Source organism: Ammodytes marinus, assembly GCF_949987685.1.
Source record: "Ammodytes marinus genome assembly, chromosome: 4".
In the NCBI taxonomy this organism is placed as follows: Eukaryota; Metazoa; Chordata; class Actinopteri; order Uranoscopiformes; family Ammodytidae; genus Ammodytes; species Ammodytes marinus.
In genome coordinates, this window is record NC_137233.1 from 26,071,008 (window position 1) to 26,093,862 (window position 22,855).

General features: G+C 39.6%; 3 protein-coding genes across 3 annotated transcripts in view; all 3 read left to right on the forward strand.

Annotated features, from left to right (window-relative positions):
- ptpra (protein tyrosine phosphatase receptor type A) overlaps positions 1–8,269 on the forward strand; it is a 29,867-nt gene extending 21,598 nt beyond the window's left edge. Inside the window, exons 13-22 of the mRNA XM_080025466.1 lie at positions 10–176; positions 284–419; positions 636–785; positions 956–1,049; positions 1,216–1,292; positions 1,789–1,923; positions 2,426–2,551; positions 2,684–2,835; positions 3,040–3,175; positions 4,603–8,269. Coding sequence (XP_079881592.1) covers positions 10–176; positions 284–419; positions 636–785; positions 956–1,049; positions 1,216–1,292; positions 1,789–1,923; positions 2,426–2,551; positions 2,684–2,835; positions 3,040–3,175; positions 4,603–4,677 — 1,248 coding nt within the window. The 3' untranslated portion in view covers positions 4,678–8,269. The remainder of the gene's footprint in view (positions 1–9; positions 177–283; positions 420–635; positions 786–955; positions 1,050–1,215; positions 1,293–1,788; positions 1,924–2,425; positions 2,552–2,683; positions 2,836–3,039; positions 3,176–4,602) is intronic.
- Positions 8,270–13,295: 5,026 nt separating this feature from the next.
- On the forward strand, positions 13,296–14,001 carry gnrh2 (gonadotropin-releasing hormone 2; the record flags this gene model as incomplete). Its single annotated transcript, XM_080026011.1, has 3 exons — positions 13,296–13,430; positions 13,701–13,784; positions 13,963–14,001. 3 exons carry the CDS (start codon positions 13,296–13,298, stop codon positions 13,999–14,001), a joined length of 258 nt encoding a protein of 85 aa, XP_079882137.1.
- Positions 14,002–14,663: 662 nt separating this feature from the next.
- zmat1 (zinc finger matrin-type 1) lies at positions 14,664–21,677 on the forward strand. The gene is made up of 7 exons (XM_080025644.1): positions 14,664–14,789; positions 17,438–17,544; positions 17,653–17,736; positions 18,074–18,209; positions 18,387–18,662; positions 19,891–19,981; positions 20,205–21,677. The coding sequence occupies exons 1-7, from the start codon at positions 14,675–14,677 to the stop codon at positions 21,184–21,186; spliced, it is 1,791 nt and encodes a 596-aa protein (XP_079881770.1). The 5' UTR covers positions 14,664–14,674; the 3' UTR covers positions 21,187–21,677.
- The last annotated feature ends 1,178 nt before the right edge of the window (positions 21,678–22,855 follow it).

The window sequence follows — 22,855 nt, forward strand, 5'->3', positions numbered from 1 at the left end:
GTGTCTCAGGTGGGTGACGTGTCTGGGAAGAAGCCTCAGAGGCTCGTCACCCAGTTCCACTTCACCAGCTGGCCAGACTTCGGGGTGCCCTTCACCCCTATTGGCATGCTCAAGTTCCTCAAGAAAGTCAAGAATTACAACCCCACGTATGCCGGGGCCATCGTGGTGCATTGTAGGTAAGTGAATTGAAGCGTACACCGTCAGTTTTGGCCTGTGCTGTTGTGCGTTCTTTTCTTTTTTCTGCATGCCACACACACAACATGTCATATTTGCGTCCCATCAGTGCGGGCGTGGGGAGGACAGGTACTTTCATCGTGATCGACGCCATGTTGGACATGATGAACTCCGAGAGGAAGGTGGACGTGTTTGGCTTCGTCACCAGGATCAGAGCCCAGCGTTGTCAGATGGTGCAGACTGATGTAAGTGCATTTGTTGACACACACCACCCTTGGGCACACTATAAGAAATACCTGGTGCATCTATAAAAAAAACTGATGCAAAAGACCATTCAAGAAATAGACTTTCTAGATTGATTGCACCAAGTGCAACATGTCAAAACATGTCAAATACAAATGAGATGCACCTGTACATCACAATGTCCTCTTGTTCTTCACCACCTTCTCCCCGTCCCACAGATGCAGTACGTCTTCATCTTCCAGGCGTTATTAGAGCACTACCTGTACGGAGACACAGAGCTGGAGGTGACCTCCCTGGAGTCCCATCTGGCCAAACTCTACTCCCCGGCACCTGGAGCTGGCTGCAGTGGTCTGGAGGCTGAATTCAAGGTCTGTTTGTGTGTTGTACTCTTCAAAAAATAGACCGTTGTTGCCTTTGAACCTTCAGTGATCATACCTCTGCAGTTAAGCGACTCATTAAAACAATAGATAAAACAATTGCTCAGTGAAGTTTGACATATTCAACCACAAGTCTTAAGTTGTGATCTCATCATTTCTAGAAACTGACATCCATCAAGATTCAGAATGACAAGATGAGAACAGGCAACCTGCCTGCCAACATGAAGAAGAACAGAGTCCTACAGATCATTCCATGTGAGTGATATGGTTAAAGGTGTGAGCTTTGGGCTCATGCAGCATTATTGTTCCCACACACGGTGATGAATGCCAGTATGTCATGAAATATATAATGCAATTACATTTGTATCGTCCCTCTTTCTTAAGCTGGTTCCCAATCATGATTACTGTTGCACCTTCACAGATGAGTTCAACAGAGTGATCATTCCAGTCAAACGCGGAGAGGAGAACACCGACTACGTCAACGCCTCCTTCATTGATGTGAGTGTTTAAGCATCTGGATAAGAGTTTATCCTTTCATTTCATTGATTGAATTCATATTTACCATTCCAAATTATACATATTGTCATTTAGGTTTGATAAACTTTAAAGAAATTCGGTTTAGATGAGGCGGGCTATGCTCTGGTTCTTATGACACAATAAGTATTTTCACGGCCGTTCTCTGCCCGAAACGTTCTATAAAAGCAATGCGTGTTGCCATGGAGACAGTTTGATACGGCCACGCCCGCACAGTCCTGTCAAACGATCTAGACGCTAAAACAACTGGGTTAAAGTTTTAAAATATTTATGAACATTTATTTTTTTAAGAAGATTTTTGTGAAATCTTATTGAGACATCCAACTTTGATATCATATGTTGTTGTTTTTTACTATTTCAGACCAAGTTTCCAGAGGCTTTAAGTCTTCCTTTCTACCCCCTCCTACTGTTTTTTTTATTGTATCCTTCATTAATCCCTGCCTGTTTTATCTGGTCCCAGGGCTACCGTCAGAAGGACACGTTCATTGGGAGCCAGGGCCCACTGCAGCACACTATGGAGGACTTCTGGAGGATGATCTGGGAGTGGAGAAGCTGCTCCATAGTCATGCTCACCGAGCTGGAGGAGAGGGGGCAGGTGAGCTCCTGCGTGGATCATGTGTGCAAATACAAGCTCTACTGTTAGATATCGGGTCAATAACTAGCTAAAATAGAATATTGATATAAGATCATATACACAATGCTAACTGGAGGCCACCAGTCTTGTATAACATGGTAATAATCTGAGCAAATTGACTTCTTCTGTGGTTTACCAGCATATATGTCAGACCTTGATGGGAATTGTTGAAGCTTTTACCAGATCCTCTTAAATGGCCTGAACTGAAAGTTTAGAATCCAGTTAATTCCAGCAAACATTGTGGATTTGGTGTCCTTTTCCTTCTTTGCTCATGTAATTAATAATTAATGCAATGGGAAATAGTGGTTGTCTTTAATAGTGGTTACTGTTTAGACATCCTGACAATGTAAAATCAACTAGATTTTTAAATGACATAAACGTCTTTGATTTCCTTAAAGTTTTCAGAGCCTATAGATTGTCGTTTAGCCTGGTTATTTGACCATCTCCATTATTGTTCCTACAGGAAAAGTGTGCTCAGTATTGGCCGAGTGATGGGGCGGTGGTCTACGGGGACATCTCCATCGAGATTAAAAGGGAGGAGGAGAGCGAGAGCTACACAGTGCGTGACCTCCTGGTCACCAATAACAGGGTAAGAAAGGACATCATAAAACATGCTCCATATACAAAGTCTTAATGGATGACAAAAATAAGAGAATATGGTTCATTCATTAACAAAAATCTTTGCAGTATCGTAATCTCATGCCTTCCTCCGTATTCCCAGGAGAACAAGGCTCGAGCAGTGCGTCAGTTCCATTTCCATGGTTGGCCAGAGGTTGGCATCCCCACTGACGGTAAAGGCATGATCAACATAATTGCTGCGGTGCAAAAACAACAGCAGCAGTCTGGCAATCACCCAATCACAGTTCACTGCAGGTAAGAGAGAGAGAGACACACACACACACACACACACACACACACACACACACACACACACACACACACACACACACACACACACACACACACACACACTCACTCTTAACATGTGCACTCACAGCAAAGCCTTTTGTCTTGATGTCATCTCTGCACATGCTTACTACATTGTGTATATTAATTTGTGCCCTTGTGTGTGTGTAGTGCTGGTGCTGGCCGGACGGGGACTTTCTGTGCGTTGAGTACGGTCCTGGAGAGGGTGAAGGCAGAGGGCATCCTGGATGTCTTCCAGACAGTCAAAAGCCTCAGACTGCAGAGACCCCACATGGTGCAGACACTGGTGAGGAGCCCTTTGAACTTGACAGAAAATTGCTTTTGATTATTCTGTTGTCATAGGGCACAATAAGCAGCAAGTTAAACTTTGAAAGGACATGTTGAAAACGAGAAATTTTCTGTCGTCACATTTACTTATTAAGTTCAGGATGACCCATTTTCAGGAGTGTTTGTTGCCCTTTTGCCCCTCAACAAGCAACTGATTGAATTAAGAAAACCTAAAGATTGATTTATTATCACTGCCAAGGATTTATTTTCACTGCTGTTTAGTGTATTTGTCAGCACAGAGGTAATTCAACAACTTGGGTTCACATTGGCAGTCAGAATGGGCTCATGTCCAAGTCCAGTTGCCAAGCAATAGGCAGAGGTTACTGGACCCGGTCAAGTAATAGTTTGATATCTACCCCAACCAAAGGAGATGTATAACATGTTGATTAGTGTGCTTTAAGAGGTGCTTGTGAGTAGATTTGGTAACTTGTGGCTAGAGCCTTTATGCTATGCTAACCAAGTGCTCTCACAAGCTACATAGTTTACTGCATGGACATGAGTGGTATCGATCCTCTCATCTTATTTGAAAAATATTTCCTAAAATGTTAAACTATCCCTTTTGATAAATGAGTTACTTTTTATTAAGGATGTATACACATACATATAAATGCAAGTTGGATTTTATTTTGTAGGAATTTTTATATCCTCGATCTGGTCATTTTAATTGTTGAGATCTTACAAATGTATTTTTTTTCTCCCAATTATTTAGTAACAATACTCAAACTACAGCTGCTGTTTGTACTGAAAACGCGTATACGAATGACCAATGACTTCAGGGATTGAAATCTTCTAGTTTTTAGATAGATAGATAGATAGATAGATAGATAGATAGATAGATAGATAGATAGATAGATAGATAGATAGATAGATAGATAGATAGATAGATAGATAGATAGATAGATAGATAGATAGATAGATAGATAGATAGATACTTTATTGATCCCTTGGGAGTGTTCCTTCAGGGAAATTCAAAAATCCAGCAGCAGCTGTAGTACATGCAACAAGACACAAGCAAGTCACTAAAATGCATCAATATACATGGTAAAAAAGTAAAATACAGATTTATATTTATAAATACATTTTAAAAAGAAGCAGCAGCAGCAGATGTTAGCAACAGTTATTCATTTATATCTCTGTTTGACCTTAGTGTGTAGTCATAAATAAATAGATTATGCAAGCTGTTGCGGTTATGTTCCATCAGCCACCCCCCTCCTCCCTCCATGTGTGGAGTTGTGGAGTATGATGGCACGATGGACAAATGAGTTTTTTAGTCTGTTGGTTCTGCATCTGGGGAGGAGCAGCCTGTCACTGAATGAGCTTCTCTGGTTGCTGATGACAGAAGTGTAAACAGTAACCTGTTTCTCCTTCCCCCGTCCCCCTCCTCAGGAGCAGTACGAGTTCTGCTACAAAGTGGTACAGGAGTACATTGATGCCTTTTCTGACTATGCCAACTTCAAGTAGGGTCCCGCCTTGCTGGATGGATGGATGTCCGCATACACTTCATACGAGCATATGCATGCACCAGTATATGCACACACATACATTACCGCGCAGAAAGCTGCATATTCCCATCAGATGGATAAAAGATAAAAATAAAAGACTCATCACAACTTGATCTGTGGATCGGATGAACTGCCCGGAGGAAAAGGGAACAGAGGCCTCGGCCCAGGGGACAGGGCAGCGCAGTTGGACAGAGAAAATAACTGAGATGCCTTCTTGAATATTTTGTAATATTGGTCTTGTTAATACAGCCCTTCAACCCTATTTGCCCCACCCCCAATCTCTCCTCCCCCCATATGTACATATACTTACTGTGTTGCATCTTATTACTTTGGTTTGAGACACAGTTTTGAGTTTTGGCTGCATTTTCGGGTGGCAAATATCATGTATTTTATATATACATATATATATATATATAAATATACATAAATGCTTTGGAGGCTAATGTTTAAAAAAAATCCAGGGTCATGGTCATGATGTTTGGATTACTTCATTTTTTCTTTGTTTTAGTTTTTTGGGGGGAAAGAGGTTTAAAACCATTTTGGCTATGCTGTAGCGTCATGTGTGGTAGCAGAACCCTGAGAATTCACAGACTAAACCTGGACTGCTTCTCACTCCTAGACTTTCATGCAGTTCACACACAAGCAGAGAAGTTTCAGAAGTTGGGTGGGGTTCAAAGGTCGCTCTTGATTGGAGATCAGAATCTCTGTGATGTAGCGCATTGACTCAGGTTGACACACACAACCACATACACATTAAATACCAGGAGCCATTCATTAATTTTAGCATCAATATGTGTGTGCGTGTTTGTTAGAACCGGAGCATAAGCTGGCAGAGGAGACCGTGCGTTATCCGCCCAGTGCCAAAGTCCTTCACTCGATCAGTTATGCAGCTCTTGAGTCTGAGACACTCAACCAACCATGTCTGTATAGTCAGTACAAGAAAGCTATTTTACTGTATTAAGCATTGGTAGCCACATAATTCCCGGACAATGACAGGAAATTGGGAAAGTGATAGGTAAATCTAGATTGTATTTTTACCCCATACAGAATAGAATTTTAAGGAAATGGAGAATTGGTCAAGTTTTGGTGTACAATTTCTAAAATCCTAAGGTCTGTTACAGTATCAGCAGCTATGTGGATCGTGTTGACAAGCCATATCACAGACAACACAATCACAAGTAACTCCATTACTGCGTCATAGAAATCAACCATGATATATACCCAGCATATTTCTTTTCTTGTTTACAGACACACGTCAGTATTTCTTATAGATTGTATTGAGCATTTCTTCTCTGTATTAGTTTCCGTTAAATCTGCTTGAAATAACTGCCATTTCTTTTTTTCCCTCTTTCTTTTTTTTTTACCGGTCTCGCATCACTACGCTGATCCCCTCTTGTTTCCCACTATGAACACTGATGCCGAAAAATTATTATTTTTATATGTATGCTCTTGCTAACATATTCCCTCAGAAATGGATACATTGTTACTTTAATAGTAGAGTTTTTTTTTCTTTTTCTTCTTAATGTCTGTCCTGCCAGAACACTCAGACTTTCAGAGTACATTTTTTTAATTATCATTATTGCTGGATGAGGTCACAATGGAGGCCATGCCCTTTAATGTTTGAAATAAAACATAATGTCAACCTGTTAACCACAGCGGCTTCAGGTCAGCAATTCTGACCCAGTCAGCTCAGGAAATTGATCATGCCAGCATTGTTTGAATTTACAAATTGAACAAAATTCAGCTTGAATTCATTTCTGCAGAAGACATGCATTCATATGGTTCTACGGATTTTAGTGCCATGCAATTATGAGATTAGATTTCTTTTAAGGAGTCTTAAAGCTATCTTTTTAATAATATAGATTTAAACTGAGAATCGCCCCATGCTTGTACATAAGATACATCATACTAATTAATGCATTACACTGACACTTCCAAATGTAACTTTTATCAAAAGGAGCACAATCAATTTTATTAATTTATTGATGTCAGACTTTAAAAGTACATGCTGACTTTTCAGGAAAAGTGATTACCGTGTCAATGTTTATTGTCTGAACACTCATGCACTATTTTGCACCAAAAGTGAAGCCCTTAAAATAACACAACCAAATGAGAGAGGAGGCAAAAATGATTATCTGGCCTTTAATATTGGAATGTGGGAACCATATTTTAACTCTTGAGAAGCTCTTTCAAGTCTCCAAAGCCCCCATGGGGACTTTAAAGTAGCATATTATTTTGTTTTGACCAATCACTGAAACCGTTGGCTATTTGTGTATCTTAACCATCATTTCAGGTCATCTTTCCTTAGTTGCTATTATGTTCTTCATTTATTTACTCCAACATTTATTTTGTCTTTTATCAATAGAAGAGGGGATGCTTTTGTTTTTGGTTATACTGTCTGTGCTTCAGTTACATGGATTTATTGTGTGTCTGTATCATGTGATCCCTGTGTCTCACTGCAATTTGACAGCAAAACATGACACGGTGCCAACCCATAGTGAACTTAAAAAAGTGCCTCACTGGTAGGTATATCCAAAAATAAGTGAGTTCTCTCAACTTTACATAGAATACACAGTGGAACCACTGTCATCTTAATGGCTTTCCTTTGCATTTGCACACATGTCCTCAAGTATCACAAGAAGCCTCATGAACCTGTTGTATGTCAAATCAATAGGGCCACACCCAAGAATGGAGCAGTCATCCTTCCTTTCACATTCCCTCTAGTCGCACATACAATGTTTGTTTTTTATTGTGCAGATCAAACTAACATTGAGATGACTTTTTAAAATAATCCATTTTGAGGTTAATGGCTTCATTTCATTCCATATCAATTGTATGATGGGGTCCATGATAAGTAATCAATTTGTGGCTACCGTAATGTTCAACATAACATCATACATTTCCCCACCCAAAAAATACAATGTTATATTTTATGAATTATAACCCAGTGAAGGCAGTTGACCCTGTTTAACATCACTTTTATTCCTGGTGCTTTCCCCCACATGGAGCATTTTGATTGCACCAGATAATTAAAGCGGTCTCCATTTCTAGCGTAAGACAGGAGGAAGACTATTCCAACATTGCTCTTCTTCTCTCCAACTTTATATGTCCTTTTAAATCTCCTATCCACTCACCCCTTTCCTCTTATCACTTCCTTTTCCTCTACTTTGTCCTCGGACGATTGTTTCCCAGTCGTCTGCTCCCACTCCCTTTTGTACATAATGTAAGGTTATTTATATTTTGTTCTTGTCTGCTGCCTTGCTTATTTTATTTTCTTCTCCCCCCTCTTTTTATTCTTTTTAAAAGATGTATATTGAACTGTATCGGGACCATTTTGAAATGTATAAGAGCTGTTTTGTTTGGGCCATTTTTAATTTGCTATAATTGTCTTAAGCAAATCCTATTTTTTAATTTGCCTGTTTTTTTCTAGTGTTTTGTTATTACACATTTGAAAATATGTATATATAATTATATATATGATAAAATTATATATAATTATATAATGCCAAATGGCCTTTCTAAGCAAGATACTGTTCAAACCTAATAAAGTGCTTGAGATTTTAGTATTTGTCAGCATTCATTACTTCTTTAAATGTAATGTAAAATACAGAGGTGCAATGGTGTCTCGTCTCAAACGCATCCAAGCATGTTTTTGTTTGTTTCAAGTCGGGACAACCTGATGCTCACTGCAGCTCAATTCTTAATGAAGACTATGGTATGTTGGTGCAAAATAATTGCCAATCGTTCATGTACCTTATAGATCAGGCAGTCCTCCAGAGTGTTTCTCATGAAGGCTTTTCAATCAGTGTTTAACCCTTCACCCCCTAATCAAATATTAATGTGCTCTTTGCACCAATACATAATTAATCAGGGAATAATTTAGGGTGAAATGTCTGTGTGTACAGACAATACCTGGATTACATTTTAGGACACATAAGGTTTATATTCACGTAGATGGGCTATTGAAAATATATAGGTTGTAGGCTTAGTTTCTTTGGGTTTTGTAAGAGTTGAGCAGTAGTCTACCAAGTCCCCAATATTGAGATAGTGAAATTCATACACTGAGATAGAGAGGTGGAAAGATATCCAGTAAACAATGTGATGGCTTATTGTTAGGTTCAGTTCATTCACCACACATCTCCCCCTGTTTCTTTATACTGCAACAATGTTCTCAAGATTATCTCAGCTGGGGCTAGAGACAACTTTTCAAAAAAAGTCTGTTTACAAAGTTAGGAACTAGGCAGGGTATGAGGAAGAGAAAAACATAATCAGGTTCTATTAAAGATTGAGTAAGCAGAATGATCAGTTTAGTTAACTTCCTGTCAGTGACAGCAGTTAGCAGTCCCCTCCCTCGTCCCCACGTCACCAGATTAATGCACTGCGAGTTATCTAGCATCATCTCAGATAATTAAGTGTGATGATAAAAACCATCAAAACCTACATTGGGAAGGATTTTTACCTGCTCCGCCATTGTAGGCGCATAAACATTCACCCATCTGTCGCTCTGGCGTGCACCGGCAGTGAGACCATGAGTGAGACGGGTGTCGGTTTGTAACGTTCTCTCTTTTGATTGGATATTAATTTCAGGATCCACGAAAAGATTATTTGCCGATTACAAGCAGAGCAGCTGACTGAGAGATCGGCTTTATAAAACGCGCAAATTATAGGGTAAGTGATCACTGTATGAATAAAGAACGATTTAACACACATAAATAAATCGCTTACTTCACCTTTAAGGGAAATGTAGGATTTTGAAATGCAGATTCTGGATATCTCGATAGCTACTGCTTCAATCTTGACCCTTTTTGTATTACTACGTCTTTTGTAGTACCCAAATGTTATGGAAAACATGGTGCATCACTATAATAAAACCATTTCAAAATAAAAAGTGATCAACTGGTTTCATTAATCCATTGGCACACTATTTGTCGACAAACCTTTAACTGTCCAATGCAATCTCTAGATGTCTGTGATGAGCACACCAAAAGAGGGTAAACTGTTCATTTGACATGCATACCAGCAAGAGGTTCATACCAGTGCTGAAGAAATGCTGTAAAAACTCAATAAAACAAAATGAAAGCCCTATAATTATCATCATTATCATTATTATATAATTGTGTCAGACATCTGCATTACTAACCTGATTTAATGGTTCTCTCGAATGCATGCAGAGGGGAAATAAACTGGCAGATAACAATATAGCCAACCATAAGCATATACGTATATAATATATATATATAAAACTTGGAAATGTTAATTGACACACTTCTTAGAAGGCGATTGACACGTAAGTCTAGGAGCAGGGAACATGTTTCATCATTGACGTACCTTGGAGTCATCTTGCCTCAACCAATCCCTCGCGTCTAAACAGCCAACCGGGGCATGTCACACCGTCAATCACTTCCTGAGTTCTGCATCAGAGACTCAGATAAGCAAACACATTTCCTCCTCTAATTGACAAGGGATGTCATCAGCGACCTGGCCAGGAATCCACCTTGTTTGTTCCCTTTGTCATCAGATGGCCTTGTGTTTGCCCTGACTGAAAGGTCATCCAGGGTTAGAGAGAGTGTGACGGGTCACATGGTCAATATAAGAGCATACAAAAAGAAAGGAAATGGCAACTGTTTGATTTGAGTAAGACGATTAAACAGAAACTAAAAGCCAGATCCTAGAGAAAACCATTATCACCTTTATGATAAAATAAAATAATTATCTCAAATGCTTCTTGTGTACAAAAGATTAGGCCTAAATTAATAATGTTAGTGTCTCCCCTACTTCCACTGTAATATATCAGTAATTCTTGAGAAGTGGGACAAAACAGGGTGCAATGTTGAAAAAATACAAACCCTATGTTTAGGCAAATTAAATTACATGTATGTTTCCAACATATACTAAGCTAATGAGCTACACTTTGATACAACCTCCCAGCTTGTATCCTTTTTATCAAAATGGGCTTTTTACCTTGCCATTCCTTATTTTGTGTCAACACCGTCAGACACCAAAAACACAAATTAATTTTCCCTCAATTTAAACGTCTACAGATATTTTATATCAATTTTCCTCTACGTTCTTCAGTTGAACTGTGAAATAGAATGTTTACTTTAAAATTAACAGCAATCAAGATGTGTTTCAACCTGCCCCCCCCCCCCCCACCTCTCAGACCTTCTCCACCGCAACACCCCTACCCGCTGTCTCAGGTCCTCCGATGCCAACCTCCTCCACCCCATCAGGACCAACCTACGGTCCTGGGGAGACAGAGCCTTTGCTGCAGCCGCCCCCGCCCTCTGGAATGCCCCCCCCCCCCCACCCCCCCCAACGACATCCGCAATACCAACACTTTTTCATCCTTCAAAAAACACACCTTTTCACGCTTGCTTTTAACCTTTAAACGTTACATTTTGTTTGTTTGTTTTGTTTAGCTTTTGTGAAGCGTCTTTGAGCACTGGGAAAAGCGCTATAAAAATTAGATTTATTATTATTATTATTATTATTATTATGTATCTGACGGAGTTGACACATCTGACGGAGTTGACAAGTATATCTGACGGAGTTGACAAATATATCTTATGAATTTGACATATCGGACGGTGGTGACAAAAACCCAGATTACCATCATATACGTAGAATAATCAATAACAGTGATTTTATAACAGCATATTATTGGTTGAGCGTTAATTCAAGATTCACATTACAGTCTTTCAATCTGACTTGCTTTAAAAGACCAAATCGCCTCATTTTTAATAACTTGAAAACCACCCAAATATGATGCCTTCACATTGAATGTCAACTCCGTCATTGGCCTGTCACCACCGTCAGACAGGAAATCTGACGGAGTTGACATCTGACGGTGTTGACATATTTAACGTTTCTTAAACAAAACAAATGGAATTAATCTAATTAGCCATTTGTTTTTTCTGTTGATGACTGGTGCTAGTATGAACTACTTCAGGAATATAAAATGATCGAAACATTTCAAATAACTTCTTCAGAAATTGTAAGTCGGTGTTGACATATCATGGTTGTGACGCATGACTTTCAAGATTTGGAATGTAAAATATTGTAAAACTACAACACTTATCAGAGCCTGTCTGACTCTAATGTACTCTGCAGAGGTAAAATGTGACAAGAGGTCCTTCATAGTGACAGCTGCTCCTTATTTTGGCTGATTTTCTTACATTTTAATGGATTGTCTGACGGTGGTGACAAAAAGTGTCCCACCACTTTGAAACCATATAAAACATGAATGTGTTGAAGAAAGATTGGACCCCTCTCTGTGGACCCACAGTTTTGGACGTCGTGAGAAGATAACAAGTGTCATATATTTGACATAATAATGATAAAATTAAATTTAAGGGGATAATTGTGCTCCAGACATTATATTCTTAATCCCTAATAACATCTACAATTTTAAATGTTTTTATTTTTAAATATAACAGCAATTACATATGGAAGACGGCCTTTTGTCCCGGTTCTCAAGAATCACTGATAAGCAGTACATATGCCTACACATTTTTCCAGTATGCTGCAAATAAATTAGAAAGTAATACATGAATGATACTGTTTTCATTAATCTATACTAATACAATCTTAAATCAGGTATCCAGCCAGAGTGACAGTGTTAAGAGGTCGATGTTGTGATGCAGGTGAGCAAATTAGTATCCCGAAGGTGTCTTTGCTGTTTGCAGGTGATAATTGGAATTGGCCACATCTAGTGGACCTCTTGAGCCCAGTGACAACACAGGGACCAGAGGGGTCAGTGATGGGCGGGGCGATCAAGGAACGTAAATGTCAATGTGCGTCGGTATGGGAGGCCTTTTAGACGGGTACATATATTGAAGAGGAGGCTGTGGTTTAGCTTGAGTTAGATCTCCACAGTAAAACACTCGTGAAACTGTGAGATACCTTTAGCAACTGACCAACTGAAGGACAAGCAGAGTGAGCTTCTGGCAGACACTTGAGGTGAAACATTTCTGAAAATTTGGACTAAGGTAAGGATGCTTACTTTTAGTCTAAAATAGAAAATTTACTATTTTATAGTAAACAGAACATTGACATTATTTCCTATGAAACAGCTTTTATTGAAGTCGATCATTACCAGAAACTTTTTATACATCATTAAACTGACTTGCAATTTGATTTCATTGTTTGTGTATCCTATTGTTGTACAGTCTTTAAATTGTGTCTGAGAGCAGCTGTGTATCTTCTGTATTCAGTATCACAGCAAGACATGGAGGGAAAAAGTATATTTTAAAAGGCAATACATTGTTGACATAATGTTCCATTATTCCAAATATTAGACCTTATATCGCATTATTGCATCTTAGCCCAAGTGCATTGATATTATTGCTAAATGTTTCTGTTATGAACTACATTTTCAGTATGTGTGGTCTTGTCGTTTGACTTGCAGGAAAAGTTAAATCAGGGATGCCTTTTTTAATATAGCAAACCATCCACCAAACAGCTGGTGGATATCATTTACAGAGAATCTTACAAGTATTGAAAGACTTTTGTCTCTAAATGAGACACTAAAGTGATAGCTAATTGAGTGTCCATCTTTGCCTTCAGGTGCAAAATATCATGTGTGTATCTCGGCTGGTCCTGCTGCTTGGGCTGCTTCTATGTGTGGGGGTTCAACTGTCCAGCAGCCAGCACTGGTCCCATGGTTGGTACCCTGGTGGCAAGAGGGAGCTGGACTCATTCGGCACGTCAGAGGTTGGGATCAGTGTGTGTGTGTGTGTGTGTGTGTGTGTGTGTGTGTGTGTGTGTGTGTGTGTGTGTGTGTGTGTGTGTGTGTGTGTGTGTGTGTGTGTGTGTGTGTGTGTGTGTGTGTGTGTGTGTGTGTGTGTGTGTGCGCGCGTGTACATGCGTGTGCCAGTGGCCATCATTTTCTCATTCACTGGGCATTTCCTGTTGAGTCTGAAGCTATTCTTTACCTCTTTGCTCTTCTCTCATACCCCGGATCTCTCCTCCTCTGTTCCTCAGATTTCAGAGGAGATTAAACTGTGTGAGGCAGGAGAATGCAGCTACTTGAGACCCCAAAGGAGGAATATTCTGAAAAGCCTTCTTGTAAGTAAACTTAGTCTACCCTAGTATACAGTGATAGATGGATGAAGGTCAAATCAAATGCCACCCCTTTGAAGAAAGCTTCCTCATACACTGGACATGACAACAGTTGTACTATAGCTGTGAATTTAGTGTAATGGGTACAAAGTGTCTGACTGTTGTACTGTCAAACTTTTCACAGTTGGATGTCTTAGCCAGGGAGCTCCAGAAGAAGAAGTGACAGCTTTCAACCCTACACCTGCTTTTCTACCTAAAGACCCTATTCTTCAGTGTCCTTGTCTCGATGTGAAACAGTGTTATGTTGATCCTTTGGTCTCTTCTTTTTGTTATATGTGTCAGTAAACTTGTTATCAAGCTGAATATGGATTTTCCCTGTGGCAAACCAATGTTAACATTGTAATGTCCCACAATAAAGTATCTATTTTGATATTAACTTTTTTTTCCATTTTTGGTGTCCAGAATTTTCCATTGCATACAGTGTGGCTAATAAGTAAAAAATCAAGTATTGACCTAAGATATTGAAGAACAAGCAAAAAATAACTTGGGTTCTATTTGGCTGTTTTGATTTCAGGGTTGTGGTTTTGTGCATGCCAGCACACTGCCAATTGAATAGAAAAAAAGAGAAAAAAAGAATGAAACCCAAGGCCTATGGGATAACCAATACACTGCAAACAATAGCCTATTACACTGGGTTGTATCAGTATGTAACATTGGAATAACCATGGACTGAACACATTGTAGAAGTCACTTGTAGAAGTCATAGATAGTAGGTAGAAGTGTGTGACATGATCTCCTTAATTTTTTTCTTCTATTTTTGACATCCCTCCAAAGTAACACCATTACTCATACGACATCACTGCGCATGCGCCAAACAGCAAAGGAGAAAAAAAAAGATGGACGATCAAAGTGTCTGTCCTCCGCTGGTTGCGGAGTCAGACGCTCAAAATAACACTACTAGTACCCCTAACGAAGTAATAAACACTCAAATAGATAGTACCCAGGTTGCAGGTGAGTTTTGTCTAGAACATGAGAATTTAGCCGAATGGCGTCCTAACTGTCGAGCCAACGTTAGCCCTCTAGCTAACTGGCTAGCCAGCTCAACAAACGAGTGAGCTAGTTCCTTAGCTAAATTCGCTAACGTTAAGTGTCACGCGGAGTCGCTCTATATCTTATACCGGTCCGTGCGCACATGACTCGTTCATGACATCGCCCAGTAAAACATAATTTACATCCTTAAAGGAGCTTTTTAGTGAAAACATTAAATTACTAGGCTGTTCGTTTAGCCAGAACCGGAAGTTGTTGAGCAGTTGCTAATTGTTATTCGAGCAAGGGTCTGCAAAGACCTCCAAACAACCTATTGAGCATTTCAATTACCATATAAATACCAGGGGTAACTGCTAGCTGTCTGGGCAGCTGACATGTTTTGGTATCGTTTTTTTCTACATTTGGCAGATGACATTACATTAACTTCTCCTTGGTATATAAAAGCAATACCTGAACTAGTCAAAGCAGTTCACTGTAATGCAATGAAGGCTAGTTGCTAAATTGGTTTGGTTGTGAGTTTGAAGGATCTTAGACCTCATCAGCTAAAGTCTATCGCTGAAATGGCCCATCAGTCCCTCACTTTGTGTCTTCGTTCACCAGCAGAACATTTTCAAAAAAGATGCTCAGAGGGAAAGAATACAAAGTAACTTATCCTATTCAAACATTGTATGCATAGGACCTACTTTAAGATACAGTGCCTACAATCGCTTTTCTCTTGTTAGCTGCTACTGTGATTTTCATTTGGTAAGTACAACATTTGAAATGTATCAGCAGACAGATATTTCAGGAAGTATCCATCAACGATTAGCTATATATTGCTTCACTCAGGGCAGTCTTGGTTTATTTGAGCTGAATATATTATTTTGCATTGACACAGAGGGAAATGCTGTATTTTTTTGTATGTCTACTATTATAGAAGTTGGCAAGTTTAAATATACCACAGACTATGTTGGCTTTTAGTATTCGGATATTTCAAACGTTTTATCAGACGCACCTGATAGGGTAGTGCCGCAGCAGTGGTTATTTCCACACTAAATTCTTAAATAAAATAATGTAAAAAGAAAATGTGTTTAAAATGAGCAATAGTTTTTGTCAACTGAGGATTAATTAGGTAATTTACTTATATCAGCTTCAGACATTTACACATTTTCATTGTCAGTCATACAAGCATTTCTCAATCCTCTCCTTTTGATAAGCTTACAAGTATTTAAACACTTTTGTCTCTAAATGAGACACTAAAGTAATAGCTAATTGAGTGTCCATCTTTGCCTTCAGGTGCAAAATATCATGTGTGTATCTCGGCAGGTTCTGCTGCTTGGGCTGCTTCTATGTGTGGGGGTTCAACTGTGTCTAACCATACAGCAAATAATACCATTGTTAAATTGTGTAGATGTATTGATTATTGGTGGCAAGTAATATAAATAAATTGATTTCTTAGCTCCTATTTATTAATCTTATTGTAATGGATTCCTTCATAAAAACTGCTTCCTCCCAGATTTTTGAATTGTAGCCCGGCTGGAATAATACTAATCCAAAGTAATGTAGCAAGATGTGTTGAGTGCTGTTTCAAGTACAATTGAGAAGAGCATGATACAGTACTACATATTGATGCTATAATGAAAAGGGGTCTGACATCTTCCTGCATTAAAATAATGCGTGAGTTGTGTAGTGAAAAATTAATATGCATCGGAAATTAAAGGTGGAGTTAGTGGTTCTGGAGAATGTTTGTAGTCAAAATCACTTTTTGACAGAATCAGTGAATATCTCCTCACAATCTGCCATTCGTCCATACTGTGTGTTCACTGTAAAAAATACAGATATAATGCACTGCCTAGGCTCTGTAAACAGGCATGTTGCTAGCTATGGTGGGCCCCTTTGTGTACATACCCTTTGTTTACATACCAGTTTGCAGAGCCTAGGCTGTACACAATTTCTTTTTTTCGGCGCGCACACACAGGTAGCGGATCATGAGGAGATATTCACTGATTTTGACAACAATCATTCTCTAGAATCGCTGACTCCACCTTTAAACAAAAATAATGTATGTAGTCAAGCATGAAACATGGGAATTTCTCACATGTCAGCAATATATGATACATGCGTTTAGGGATATTGCGTCAAAAACAGTGAATATCCCCTTACGATCTGCTACCTGTTAATATACAGCCTAGACTCTGTTAACGGGCATGTTGTGGGCCCCCTTTGTTACATACCCTTTGTTTGCATACCAGTCTGCAGAGCCTAGGCTGTATATTAACACCAGATTTTTTTCAGCACACACAGTAATAACATGCGGACCGTGGTGAGATATTCAATTGTTATGACAGAAAGTGAAATGAGCGTTTTCCAGGATCGCTGACTTCACCTTTAACATTCAACATCTTCATTTAGCAGCTTCCAATTTTCTAAAAACGAACTTAAAACATCTCTGTATTTATATATATTTATAATATAACTAATAATCAACCAGTGTTGGTGACACTATGAGAACATCAGAAAAAAAGTTGTTAGAAAAAAAACTTATTTGTTCATTATTTGTTCATGCTTGAATAATCGTCCACTTTATCCACTGTAGCCTCATTGTAAAGGTGACAGCATTTTCTGCCACACAGGAGACAAGAGTGAAGAGGAACTACTAAAGGGTCTCCTCACGGACAACTACTGCCATGTGTGTGAGGCTGTGCTTCTTTTTGAATCCCAGCGGCTGTCCCACTATGAGGTGTGTGCTACTTTCTAGGCAATACACCTTCAACTGTTGGTATAGTTTTCATTGACCTCACAAGGACGGAGCCTTTTTTAATAATGTCTCCTGTATCCTCTAATGCAGGGAAAGAAACATGCACAGAAACTCAGGGTGTACCTGCAGGCCAAGAAAGCAGAGAAGAAGGACAAAGAGTCCACTGCACACAAGGTTAGCACCCATTTAGAGATGTTACTCTAGAAACATTGAGTGTAACAGAAGAATGAAAAGTGCATAATTTGAACGCTGAGGAAATATGAGGGTTTGAGTGTAGTAAAGGAATGTAAAGCATTTGGTATCGAGGTAAGTCCATAACACAAGTGGCAGCATAAACATTTTGAAATTAATACAAGCACACATAAGTCGCCATGGGAAGTATTTTAGAAATATGTAATGTGGTAAAACTTGTGTATTCTAAGATATCTTTCTTCTTTTCTTTGCTAATTGATTTTAGTCCGGGGGCATCTATGTGTCTTTACAAGCTTATCTTGTGCCTGTTTTTTTGCAGTGGATTACGACTCCTGATAAGGACCATTTCTGTGAGCTGTGTAACATGGTGTTTAGTTCACACATTGTGGCAAGATCGCATTATGAAGGCAAAATACATGTAAAAAACCTTCGTAAACAAGGTCTTCAGCCTACAGGCAAGTATGGGTTGTAGAATGTAAAATGTTTACGCTGTTCTGTATTTCAAAATTTAAAGATTAACAGTGAATTTTGTTGAAAGTAAAATGTAGCCATCTGCTCGAGCCCTGCCTAATTTCTGCTTTATTTCAGAGGGACAAACACAAATAGACTTAAACAGATTTTAATTTACACAGAGGGATACACTTTACCAAGTCTGACTCAGGATCCTGATATTGCTGACCAGAAATTACCCCCCGAGGGTTGTATCGAGCATCCTCTGGACCCGACAGCCATCACAACTGCATCTGGCACAGAGGTCGATCTGAAGGACCCTAACAAGTACTGTACAATGTGTGTTGCTTCTTTCAACAACCCCGGAATGGCTTTGCAGCACTACAATGGACGCAAACACCTGAGGAATCAGGCCAGACAGGAGCTGCTGAAGGAGCTCGGAGACGATGTCCAAGAAGGTAAAACAGGATTCTGCTTCTCAGCAAAGCAGTATAATACTGAAGGCATGACATATTTATTTAAATTAAACAGTTGCACTTTTAGATACGTGCTGTATTGTTGTGTTTTAAGAGCCAACAATGGTGTAAATATTTCTTGAGGCAAATTCGTGCTTTGTTATACATTAAATGTCAATGTCCTTGTTTAATCCATCTAAAGCCCTGTTTCCCCCGAACGGTTCGGTACAGCCAGCACGCTATTTTTTACGTTTCCAATTTCAAAAGTTGGAAAGGATCCCAAAATAAACAAGCTGAGCCACCCCTTTTTTCGGGACCCTTTTGTTGGGGTACCAAGCCGTCCGTAAAGGGTGGAACTATGCACAGCACTCCGTTGATTGGTTGACAGAATCATCTCCATGTGAGATATAACTTGCCATATGTCACCTCAGCAAGAGTGAATGGTCTTGTGTTTAAAGACAAATGTCGGCACGCAGCGCTTTGTTTATCGTGTGCTGTTTTTCCTCTACAATTAATTAATGAATCAGCGGTTTACACTGTGTCATGCTACTATATAGTAACGTAGGCGACACGCTATCTCCATCCGGCTTAAACCCTGCCTACCATGTAAAAGTGCAGTAAGCGGTGGAAACGCAAGCCAGATCTAGCATAAACGTGCCGACCCGAACCAAGCCTTGCCGACTCGAACCGCACCGCACCGCTTTGTGGAAACTAGGCATAAGGTGGAAGGCTGCATATAAAATCAGTAGAAGTTGGCAACAGCATGACAACCCAATACTAACACAAACGATCAAGAAAATCAAAAGTAATATAAATGATATTTGAAACGCCAAACTTCATGGAGATTTCAGCCATCAGGTAGGTAGGCTATGAGCAGGTAGGTGTTAGCTTGATACTCTTCAATAAACTAGTGTCAACAGAAGGCAGTTAGTCTAACTGTTATGTTAAATAATAATGCTGCAGAGTTTCAGTTAGTTAGGGACTGTTTCAGGGGTTTTGAAGAATGTTACATCTAGGTCTTGGTGACGTTTTCTAAATTCTTAAATTATTTGTAAGCTCTATAACATATCTTTCTAGAGAAATGCCAATGCTAATATGATTTTACGAAACAAATTATTTTGACAAAAAGAAAGGAAGTTGTATATCTGAGAAGTATTTTTCCAATTATTATTTGATGATTGATGCCATCTTCACATCCTTTCTCACCTCACCCACCTTCTATTGTCCACAGCCAACTCACTTAAGTGTCCGGTGTGCAGTGTGCAATTTACCTCTGTGGAGATGTACTCGGCCCACATGCAGGGAAACAAACACCAGATTAGGTAAAATCACACATTTTCAGACAAACACTTGCCCACTTCCATCCTGTCATCTACTCCCCTTGAAATGTCATCTCTGATACACTGCACTTCAATTTGCATTTCCAGAACTTTGAATTTAAGGCTCAATTAAGCGATTGATGAATATGATAGCCTTACCTCTGTTGAGCTTTTATCTGCTTCAAAACTCTTGTATAACTCTTTATTACATGTTCTTCACCACCAGGGAGAAGAAGGTCATTGACCTGTGTAAATCTCAACAAAAAGTCTACAGCACATTTGCAGATGAGCTGTCAGATTATGTTCAGGTTCAGAGGGCTCGTGGAATTGCCCCCAAGACCAGTCTAGCCCTCAGTCTGGGTGACACACAAAAAGAGGATGAGGAATATGAAGAAGAAGAGGAGGAAGTATTACACAATGGGGAGGTCATCGAACTGAACAAACATATGCCCAATATGCCTCCCCACTATAATGCTCCTCATCACTCCCGCCTTGGTTGTTACAACCCAGTTGAAGTGTGGCGTCCTCCATATATGGGCCCTCACTGGCCACCCCATGGCTGGGATTACAACTGTCCTCCACCAGGGCTCCCAGGTTCTGGTTCTCCACTGTTAACTAGTCGGCCCATGAAGAGAAGAAGGCAAAGAAAGCCGTCAAGCTCCTCAGCATCTTACTCCTCTTCATATTCCTCCTCCTCTAGCAGTAGTCAAAATGACAGTGATGACAGTGAACACAGGCACAGAGAGAAGAGGAGGATTAGAAGATCCAGGAGGGAGAAAGACCGGTGGAAAGGAGATAAGGACTCAGACAAAGAGGAGAAAAGGAGGAAGCAAAGGAGGAGGGAAAGAGGTAAGGAGTCAGATGAGAGGAGAGGATGGGAATCTGGGGAGTCAGAGGAAGAGAAGAGAAGAAAAAAGCGTAAAATCCCCAGCAAGCGGAGAAGAGGTGAAAATAAATCCCGGGAGGAGGACCTTGAGGCTGAAGGAGGGCAAAGGGCGATGGACAATGTAATGCCAGAAGACATGTTGGACAATAGAAACGAGACTGAAGCAGATATTCAGGCTGAATTGAATGTTGAGCAAGGGTATGGTGGAAAGGATGAGCCTGCCAAACCCAAATACAGGAAAGAGAAGAAGAAAATAAAAGAGAAAGTAGACAATAGGACAGAGGAAGAGAAGTTGTGGGACGACTCCATTCTGGGCTGTTAGTTATCAGGAGCATGACATTAAAAATCTCAAAACTGTGTATAACAACTTAATCTTTATAGATGTTCACAAAGCAGTTTTCACTATCTTCTGACAACCTAAAAGTGTTTTCCACAGGTGTGCTAGCTGGCTAGCCATGTTTAGTCAATTTTTGTGTGATAGGAATGAATGAATTTCACGTTTGAGTGGGTTTCTCACCTGAATCCACATCGATCATAGCTTTAATTGACACTACGACACTTAACACAGTCTTGCATTGAATTCATTTGCACATTGTTATTAATTGTTTGCTGTTATATTTAAGTTGTCTCATTTTCTTGCCTATCATTTGAAATTATTAAGACGTCCTCTTGACCTCTTAACGCATCAATAAGTTAAGTTAAGTTTGATCATGCATCTGTGCTTCTGGCAAAAATTTGAAAGATTGTGACCCCTTTAGCTGCCTGTGGTTGGCGCTGTTGTACCTCATTCACGGCATCAGTGAAACAAATAAAAGCCCATAGAAGCATAGTCATTTAATTTCTTCTGAAGTTTTGTGTGCTTTCACTCAAAGAAACATAGACTGACAAAGGCTATTGGAGATGTTCTGCTCATGTTGGTTAAAAAGAAATGATAACAATACAAACATTGCTGCACATCAAACCGGGCAGTGCAGATACAAAGCTCATGTCTACAGTGCATTGTTTGCATGTACATGTCTTATGGATCTATTTGCACTTTCAAAGCATAAGTTTTTGGGGTCAAACAGGTGCATAGGTTCAAATGAGGAAAGCTCTTTACAAACCTCAAAATACATGTTCAGACGGTCTGTTATGAATTGAAGAAATGCAGTTTAGGGTAAGAGTCAAAATGAAGTGGTTGAAGTTGCAATGTAAATTTCCAACTTTACATTTTGACTTATAAGGATCCACTCAAAACAACATAGTTGTTTCAAATCGGTCGTTAAGAGTCTAAAGTAGACCAGCATACCCCTTGATCATTTGAGATCTGTTTTCTATTTATATTAACCTTGTGGTTTTCTGGACCATGTTACAAAATATCAGAAATGGTAAGGCAAATGTCTAGCTTGGGCAACTTTATCATTTTTGACCGAGTTTGGCTTTGTTTAGACCAGATGAGTATGAACGTAGTGGTCTTATATTTATGAACTGCAGTTGATGCAGGGGCGATAAACACCTGCAAACACATGCTCAAACAGGCCCAGAGATAAAATAGACTCAAAATAAAGTCCTATAATTTGACATTACCCTATTTTTTAAGATTTTTATAATGCACATCATGGACTAACTTTTATGTTTTGTGGTTCATTGTTGTGTATCAGATTGCATTAGAATCCTGAGAGCAGAATAATGCATAGTAAATGGCTTGCTGGAACCAGAGAACAGAATAGTAATTGCTGAAAAGACTTGGGTGTCTGAGAAATGAGAGACACACTTCTCAGCAGGCAGCTTTTGACTTAAAGCGTCGGAGCAGAGAGACCAACAAAGGCTTTATAGCTCTGCAATGGGTACAAGAGCTGCTCTGAAGCCCCCTGAAATCTCCTGTTTTCAAAGAATCATGTGGTATCGTTCCCAGCCTCGCTTGTGTCTTCGACCCCCGTAGATGCTATATGGTTCCCACATCCTCTCACTTTTAAGACCCCCGCCAGACCCTTCTGCGCCCTAACCTTTTA